The 9,531-nt window shown below is 32.9% G+C and overlaps 1 protein-coding gene across 1 annotated transcript; it reads right to left on the reverse strand.

The window, feature by feature from the left end:
• Nucleotides 1-7,811, reverse strand: LOC119077923 (ras-like protein 1). Its single transcript, XM_037185304.1, has 4 exons — nucleotides 7,133-7,811; nucleotides 4,029-4,169; nucleotides 3,850-3,965; nucleotides 1-2,618 (listed from the first exon to the last, which is right to left on the reverse strand). Exons 1-4 carry the CDS (start codon nucleotides 7,266-7,268, stop codon nucleotides 2,445-2,447), a joined length of 567 nt encoding a protein of 188 aa, XP_037041199.1. The 5' UTR covers nucleotides 7,269-7,811; the 3' UTR covers nucleotides 1-2,444.
• Between the last annotated feature and the right edge of the window lie 1,720 nt (nucleotides 7,812-9,531).

Raw genomic sequence — 9,531 nt, forward strand, 5'->3', positions numbered from 1 at the left:
TTCTCTTCGTTTGTTTAATATATTTAATCAATAAATTTTTTTGTATTTTTCATTTAAATGTTTCGCACAATTTTAATAATGATAATTCCTTTTGAGGACCTTGTGTTTTATCTTGAATTAATAGGGCCATCGTATTTTGTATTGTAATTTTTATTTATTTTTTATTTTTATTTTTTTAATAAAATGTTGTTATATATGTAGTAATTTGCGGTAATTTGTCTTTATTATATCTTTTTTAACTAAATTTTTAAAGTTTATTGGTTGAAGGTACACCGTTTTTTTATATTCTGTGCGTAATTGTATGCATATATTGTACGGTATAAAATTTGTTTTATCCTTTCAAAAATATATGTTTTTTCTTCTTCTATATTTTTGTGGCATATTGTTGATTATACGGAATCAAATGTGGGTTAAGTAATACTTTTTTTTTAAATATGCTTCGTAAGTAAAATTTCATATTTTTCTTTTTAGTTTTTTTTTTATAATAATTACAATGTACTCTTTTGTTCATGATTACACGATATTATAATGTACTGAAACACATGCTCAAAAATGCTTTTCTTTTCTTTAATTTGTTAATGAAAATATAATTTGTTTTACTTAAATTTTTACTTTCTCTGTCATCGTTACCTGAAACTTTCATTCTAATAAAAAGACTTCACGATGACTTCACTTTTTTTATCAACAAATTAAATTTTTTACAGCTTTACATTTGAAATTTGTTTTATTTTTATTTTATTTTTTCTTATTACTCAATAAGAGGAAGAACTATGGTTACTGAATTTGTTTATCATGAGTTTAACTATTTTGTTAAATTTTAAATTTTGTAACACCAACAATAACAAAAAAAATTTAATTGATTGATTGCATGAAAACCATAATTTTATGAAAACGGTGTTCACATTTCAATTCTGTCTATATTCTTTCGTGTCTTGAGTAAAAGCTTCTGAGACTAACATTTCAATTTCTTCCAGATCTTCAACAACTGTATCAACAGCTATATACCGGCATGTGTTCAAAGATACGGCGAGTGGAAATTTTACAGAATTTATTCAAATATATCTACTTTGAGAGTTTATCAAATCTAAAAGGAGATGTATAAAATCTAGTACTTTAGTTTGCGATTACTTTAGTTTAAATGTAATGAAATGTCGAAGTGTTCCAGTCTTTAAACAATTCTCTTTTTTCAAAAATCATTGAAGACTGTTATTACGATCGGAAAGGGTTCGATTTTCAAACTACAAAATCCTAAGCGCCAAATCGATAACTGAACGTATTTTTTTGGAAAATCATACTGTAATCGAGCTTGTGCGCCCGCCCGCGTATACCAGTTAGTCGAGCTCATGTGAACCCTTTGAGCTTTTACACTGAATAAACACTGCAGATGTAATAAAAAATAGTTCAGTGCAACGCCTGTGCTGACGTCCATGCTACGTTTATGGTTTACGGAAATTTTAAAGTTAAAACTAACAGCGTTGTTAGCATGACAAGACGTTTCCCTGTTTTGGTGATGAAAATCTTGTCAGCCCTTTCCCAACTGTAAGTAAAAATAATCGAAATTTTCCGTTAAAAAGTTCTTAGTAGATCAAGTTTTGAAGTACCTGGCAAAGTGAGTGGCAAAGTGTCTAAACTAGATATTATTTGCTGACAAAATCTGTTTTCCTCTGCTAAATTCTTTCATTTTGTTTAAATCAAAGAAATTGAATTTAATCTTACAGAAGCTTGCTCCCTATAAAGCTTCGAACAGTTCAGATTTACCTGAACCTGATATGAAAATACTTAAACCATTTTTGATCTGAACTAATGTTGGCCTGACCTGAATTGACATTCAAACTAAATAATGAGAATCAGTTAAAGTGTAATCTGAAATATGTCGTTGAAAGGTTACCTGAAAAAGTTGTACGAAACTTTCAGATTTTACATAAAACCACACCTTACGGGTTTAAACATGACCGCAGAGATTACAATGAAATTAGGTTCAGGTCAGGGTGATATCCTAAAATTCAGGTAAAAAATCGGTCAACCTATTCTGATCAGAGCTTTTTGTGTTTTCATTCATCTTTTGTTTCAAAATGTGTGAGCCTTATGTAGCAACAAATTGTTTTGATTCGTCTTATTTTAACATTCATGTGCCTGGCTTTTCTGTGTTACGAAGAGTAACAAAATGAAGAGAAACAGTCGTTGAAGAAAGTTACGAACAGAAAACAAATATCAATAAAAGTCGATGTAGTCGTTTTGCTTAAACATTTTTGTTCTTATCTAATGCAGGATAAGCATTTTTTTGATTAACTTTAAATAATAAAATGTCTATGATTAGTGTTTGCTTCTTTTTGATGAATAAAAACTGTAAAATATTGTTTATACAAACGAATATGTTGTGTATATATGTCCACATAGAAAGTGTTCTCTTTTTGTTTGTGTTATTTTTTAAATCGAAAGAAAAATTACAGCAACGTACACTTAAAACGACGCCGTGATCCTAATCGAGTTCTAAGCTTTTTACCTCGTTGCTCCTTGTCACGTCGAATTTCACGCACCAAAGTGTAAAAGGCGTCATCGACACCCATTCGTGTTTTGGCTGATGTTTCGACAAATGGTATACCGTATTGTTTAGCTACCTATAAACATAAATTAGTTCAACGTTTATATGATTGCTGCAAACGGAATTGGCAATGGATCAATTTGGTAGATGTGGGAGGATATGTCTGTTACGTGAAAAGAAGCTATTTGTTATTGTACTTTTCCACCTATTTTCCGTGTTTTTTTTTTGAAAAAGTAAAACCATTAAAATACGCAAAAACGTGTTACTTTTAAAGGAAAAATTGGTTTGTGGGAGAGATAACTTATCCCACTTGGAGAAACCTTTGCAGATTGTGTAAATTTATGTAATCTGCGTAGGTTTCTCCAAGTGGGTTAAGTTATGACTCACAAACCAATTTTTCTTTTAAAATTACGGCATTTTGCGTGCCTTAATGGTTTTACTTTTTCAAAATAAGATTTTGGCTCAGAGAAATTATCAAAAAACGAATATTTTTCCGCCTAGGCTACAAATTTGCAACGGGTTCATCGCTCTTATATACCTTTTAGGATATGAAAGACAAATCTGGTTATAACGACTGTCACAAGACAATGAAGGAGAAGAACTTTTGACTTCCGGGATTAAGTCAGTATAAATCACATCGTTCGGATGGTAACACTGCATTTATGAAGATGTGGTAAGATCGGCGTGAGGGAAGATAATTCATTTCCGGGTTGACTATAATGAACTGATACTACCAATTTAGTAGCAGCGCATCTGTTCTTCGTTACCACAGTAACATATTGTGCAAGAATCTCGAATGGCCGCCAGGGCTGTTTCGGTGGAAGTAACCATCGTGACCCTTTTAATCGAAAAGAAAACCTTGATCACTACGATGTAAACTTGTGAAACCTCGAAGCTCAGTAGGTGTAACAATGCCTTCTTAAAAATTGTATTCAGTACTGGAACTCTCCCATGCTTGTTAAGTAACGTCTGAGGCTGTTATGCATTGCGAATACAAACTTAGCCGATATCAACGATCAGTTAAGCAGCCACTCCAGACAAACATTTCTTCTATTTAGAGTCTGCTTTTCATGAAAGTCATTTCATCATATTAGGAAAAGTGACAAATGAACTCAGTTCTGAGAAAATAGTTTATTTCTACGGCTGGAAAAGCTACGACCTGAAGCCAACACTTTAGTCTGAGTTGTTTGTTCACATGTGTATAATAGAGTTGGTTAGACTACTAGACGCATGTTATTTATGGTATGGTTAAAATTGTAAGGACTATGAGAGTTGCTCTATAAAAATAACAATTTTTTTAAACTTACGTCTCTTGCCGAAGTCATATCCACAGCCCACGCCTGTAAATCGCATTTATTACCTACTAACACCATCGGAACCTCTTCAGCATCCTTCACTCGTTTAATTTGTTCACGATATGTTCCTATAATGAATTTTGTTTCGGTTAAGTTTAAAATCGTAAATAAACGTTCCCGATAAATCTTACCTATATCTTCGAAACTTTTGGCACTATTCACAGCAAATACTAACAGGAAACCTTCACCTGTTCGCATATACTGATCTCTCATTGCTGAATACTCCTCTTGACCGGCGGTGTCTAAAATATCTAATAAACATGTTTCTCCATCTGGGGAAAGGAGAAGAGAAAAAAAAACCTAAATTAATCTAATTGTTAGCGTAGGATGAATATGAGATAAACAATTCTTCTGGTTGATAGAGTAACCATAACCAATTATAAATTATTTCGTCACGAAGAAAGTTAATCTCTGTATAACATTCATTCGAGACAGTATCTTATTTACAGTCCATTTCAAATGCCATATGATGGAATAAATTTCCTTTTGGTATTTAATAATTAAAACTATTAGCTACTACCGAAATGAACTCTGTGAACCCTTATATAACCCAGTCATCTAATCTAATATTCACTCGAGTAGATTCACATATTTAAACACATCTCATTCGAACCGTACTCGTCGTGGATGCATTTGAAGAAATATACTTTCGACTGGTTGAGTATAATGTGCACAGCCGATATCATCAAGCACTGCGTATACACAATGAAAATTCCAGTATAAGCGTTAACGTTTCCAATCAAATAAATTGATATAATTGTAGACAAACCACATGCACAGCCAGCCGTTGAGTCATGTGTTAAATATTTTTCAAGTTTGGCGCACATTTATTTTCGACAAAAATTTTTGTTTTTGGATTCCTGGCAGATAATTGCGACTATCATTTTCAAACAATAAAAATTTCTTTCAAAATGTTATTACCTAGTCGTTCGATCCAGATTGGTGTAATAAAATGAAAAATGAATTTTTATATCTTCAATTGATTAGTCAACTTACAGTTATAGTGGTGATGTATACGGGCGCCGACTTGCTGATATATTATTTAACATGTGGAGTGAGTAACGGGTAGAAAAACATGCGAAAATGGATATACAGATTCTAAACTAGATATAGAAAAATATGAATCTTCGAACGATGAACAACCTATAATTTGACTTTGGAACTTTTTGCATTCCTTATTTAAAATGAAGAGAAACAGTCAAGAATGCCATTTGATAGGGTGACTTTTTACCGTTCTACCTGCTAAACATCAGATCAGTGAACATGTACAATCAGGTAGATAACAGCATTTTAAAAATGGAAAAAAATACTTTGACTTTCCTTAAATGAATCAGTTATTTGTAGCAGATGTTAGGGTTGTTGTAATATACAATCGCTGAAGTTTGTCGATGGGGGTTAAAACGTGGACCATCCAAAAATAGTGGCGTTGACATGAGGGCTCAAGTTCAGTAAGAAATCTTATAATAGAAACTTTCTCATCCACAAAATTTATAGCAGAATTTTCAGCCGATTTATAGCTGACTTAAAAAGCTAAAGCTTGTCCATTTTTGCCGGTTGGAATGTGCCAGTGTCGAGACTCTTGACTTATGACTTGCACATATAATTAAAATTAAGTCCAGTGAAATTTCACATAAAATCAAACTTATACAATTGAAGCTGCTACACCGAGTGGATTAGATAAAACCATATAAAGACGTATCTAGTAGACAGTTTCGATTGTTTTTGTAAATCAGCTGGAGCAAATTAATGCTGAAATTTTACTGCCTCTTACTGTATCAAGGCTATAAGGAACTGGTTAGGACTTATCTCAGTCGATAGTTAAGGAGATGAGACCGGAACTTGAACGAACTCTACCATATAAACTTACAGTTTCACTATTTCTTAAGAGACTCTCTGATGAAAATACTTGATTTTAGTTTACTTCTGATGATATCTTTCCACCAGAATTCTTTTAGAAAAATATAGGACAGCAATAACGACCATGAGTGTGTTAGCTTTCAACAGAATATAGGTTCGACCAGTTATGCCACGGCAGAGTAAAATAAACGTTATCTTTACTCTGTCGTGGTTATGCTTAAACTGAGAATTTTATGAAAATTTCGTAAAACTGCTGACTTGTCTCAGAGCTAGTCAAACGACTACAACCAAAACTAATTATTATTTTAACACGTAGGGGATAAACGGTACGCTGGAAAGTGCCAAGGGAGTCGAGGAACACCTACAAATAAATTTCTAAAAATCAAAAGTAAAATTTTTGATTTTTAGAGATTTATTTGGAGGTATTCTTCAACTCCCTTAGCACTTTTCCGGTGTGCCTAGGGTTGACAAGTCGCAATAACCGGCAACGTGTGCTAACACACAAGCTAACACATTCATGGTCGTTATTGCGGTCGTACATTTTTCAAAAAGGATTCTGATGAAAAGATATCACCAAAAAATGAAACATGAGAGAAGCAAATGTAGGCTACAATATTAGCTAAGTATCGATGCCTCTTGAATTGGAATTATTTTAGGGACATTGAATGAACCATTTCAATTTAAAAGTCTTAATGCGTCTAGTTTAATCTTTAAAATCTAGAACATTCTGTCTTCTTCTGATTATTAATTGAACTAGCCGAAGAAAGTTGAACTGGACATAACAATTTGAATATGTAGCCAATTGCATCATTTTTTACGATCAAAAGTGGTGCCCAATGAAGTTAGAGTCATATGCAAGATACGCAATAATTGTGATTCGTTTGGAAAATGGTCATAGCTGTACCAAACAGATGCTTCGAAAAATCAGTGCGTTGAACGGAGGAGGTCATCTATTTACTTATGTAGTTATCAGTTGAACGTAAAAGTAACACTGCTAATGCCTTTGAGATCAAAGTTATAAATAGAACGGTTTAGGCAGCCGTACGTTTCCAAAATACAATTGAATTTATAAATTACCTGTTCAATTTGTCTCTCATAATAAAACTAGTGAAGCAGAGAAAAAACAAACATAAGTGGATTGTCGATATATAAATAGAATTCTTTGTTCAAACAATCTGTATTGTGCTTGCTCTTCAGACAATTTCATATATATACGCATCATACGCTGTACTCACAAATTGGTCATTGATGAAAAAAAAAAATATTTTTCATTTTCCTAAGGGTTTTCGTATAAATATACATTTTTAAAAGCGAAAATCTTCAACAAATCTTCTCAAGATCAAGAAAAAATTCAATTTGACATCGACATGTTACTCACCAATAACTACTTGTTTGCGGTATGAATCCTCAATAGTTGGATCGTATTCATCGACAAAATGATTTTGTATTAATTGTATTGTTAATGCCGATTTTCCAACACCACCAGCCCCAACAACAACCAATTTGTATTCCATTTTATTTGTGATTTTTGATCTTTGGAATTTATTTTACAATTTTTGATTCACACACACGAAACACACAATTAAAAAAAAACACACACCGGACTGGATTCAACTCGATATAATAAAAACTGCGATTATTTTGTACACCGAAATGAAAACAAAATAATAAAAATTGATCACAAAACCGATCGGCGATAGACGAAAATGGAAATAATTTATTGAAAAGAAAACTAAATCAGTCGGATGAAAATTCTCTGCCTCTAAGCAACAAGGTGAGTCAAAATGTTTGTTCTTTTCTTATAGTTTTTTTTTCCTTCTTTCGACGGTGCTGCAACTGAGTCACTTTTTATACATTGAACTTGCTATCGGTACTTACGACGCCCTTTTACTGAGACACATTTTTTTTGCTTTTAAGTTTTGCGATCGTATGCCTTTTAATTTATGGCGACAAATTTATCCGGCAAAAATATTAAAATTTAGGAACATATATAATAAGAGAATACGCCAATCCCACAATTAAAAAATGGGAAAACCTCGGTGCGTCTTTTTTTGACACATCGTCGACACAAGTGCCATCTGTAAATAGAAGAAACAACACGATATGAAGAAAAACAGCACGGAATATTCAAAATTACAAAAAAATGTTGTTTTTAATTGAGAGTTCAGTTGGGAAGCAAATATATGTAGTTTTCGTTTTTATTCTTTTCAAAGAGAATCTCTCTATCTCTCTCTCTCTCTCTCTCTCTCTCTAGAAAAATATTCTATTCAAAAATTGTCTAGTCAAAAATTTGAAGATAAAACGACTGAGCCAACAACAAAGTCTGATATACGTTTTCAAAGTACGTTTATTGTTGCTATATTCACATTTCCCATTACACTCTCATAGTAATAACAATTAAACGCTACAACTATTAGTATTTGTAAGAATCAACGCAACAAATTATAAGGTTTATAGTATACGTACAACTTTAAATAGATATTATAAAAACTTGCTAGAACGACAGTATATGCCAAATAAAGGAGGTTTTAGTAATAGTGTCGCCATTTAGGTACTTCACATGAGTAATTTAGGCACAATTAAAATTGACTTCTTTAATTTTCATTGAAAAAACAAACAAAAATGCAATAGATCACGTGAGGGTGTTCCTCAAATGCAGTTGGTTCTCTCACTTTCGTAAGCCCCTCCACTTACAATATCTAAAAAAATGGCATGTCATATAAAGAAAGGCCGTATATGCTTACTGGAAGTTTGTTACATAGTCTAGACCCCAGACCCTAAAATAACATACATCGTTGGGGAGAAAGTGCACCAGACGCCCTCTGAGGTGCACCAACACCACTTCCCGTCCTCCGGCGGAGGACGCCTCTTATGTCTCGTCTAAAAAAATATTTAGAAAAATATCACGAAAAGAAATATTTTTGAGACCAGCAAAAAAAATGAAAACTATGTTTATTTCAAATCAATTGCTTTTAACTTGTTGACCGCGTGATTATTTAGATTTTTCACATACGCACGGTGTTCAGTTGTCAAAATTACGTAACTAGAAGAATAATTCAAAAATTACACTTCAGTTCTATGTTTTTGTCTCGTTTTCGCTTATGTAATAAAATAGAGTACACACTTGTCACTATCAGTCTCGGCAAGCCTCGACTTCTTCGTGACAAGTGTGTAATATATATTTTATGTTTTTGGCGAAATAGCTCTCTGAAAATTAAGACTGGTTCGCTGCGCTCACCACTTACATTTTCACACTCACGAACTTATCCTGTAAATTTTTTAGTCGTGGTGCTATGGTAAATGGTAGGTGATATGCAAAAACTCTGAAATTAAGAAATGTGACTAAGATATGTGATACCTTAAAAGGTATCTTGAGAACCGAAACCTCAGTGTAAGGGAAAATATTCTTTTTGAAAATATGTACGTTCTTTTCGTTAAAAGTATGCGCCTTTTAGCGAAAAGTGCACCCCAGTCGAAAATCCTCTCAGGTTCTGCATCCCTTAATTAATTCATTTATTTAGAGCCTCGTCAACTAAAAGCTAGTGAAAATAAAGGTTTTTCATCAACAGGATCTCAAAATGACTCAAGTCACTAAAGAGTAGTATAGACTATGTAACAAACAAAACTTGTGGTAAGCATATACGGCCTCTATATGCCATAAAGAAAATCGGATTTTTTTAAGATATCGGAGGGATTTACGAGGATATGAAAGAAATTCTCTCAGAGAACCAATTCCATTTGAGAAACACCCTAGTATCAGTTTTCCATAGTACATTT

The sequence above is a fragment of the Bradysia coprophila genome, unplaced genomic scaffold, assembly GCF_014529535.1.
Source record: "Bradysia coprophila strain Holo2 unplaced genomic scaffold, BU_Bcop_v1 contig_24, whole genome shotgun sequence".
Classification (NCBI taxonomy): Eukaryota; Metazoa; Arthropoda; class Insecta; order Diptera; family Sciaridae; genus Bradysia; species Bradysia coprophila.

What these genes read in the sequence shown, in the direction of transcription:
- LOC119077923 (XM_037185304.1), bottom strand. Translation starts at nt 7,268, where the DNA reads ATGGAATACAAATTGGTTGTTGTTGGGGCTGGTGGTGTTGGAAAATCG. An exon ending in CCGCAAACAAGTAGTTATTG is followed by an intron (nt 4,170 to 7,132) that starts GTGAGTAACATG and finishes TCCTTTCCCCAG; the next exon opens with ATGGAGAAACATGTTTATTA. An exon ending in ATATGACTTCGGCAAGAGAC is followed by an intron (nt 2,619 to 3,849) that starts GTAAGTTTAAAA and finishes TTATGTTTATAG; the next exon opens with GTAGCTAAACAATACGGTAT.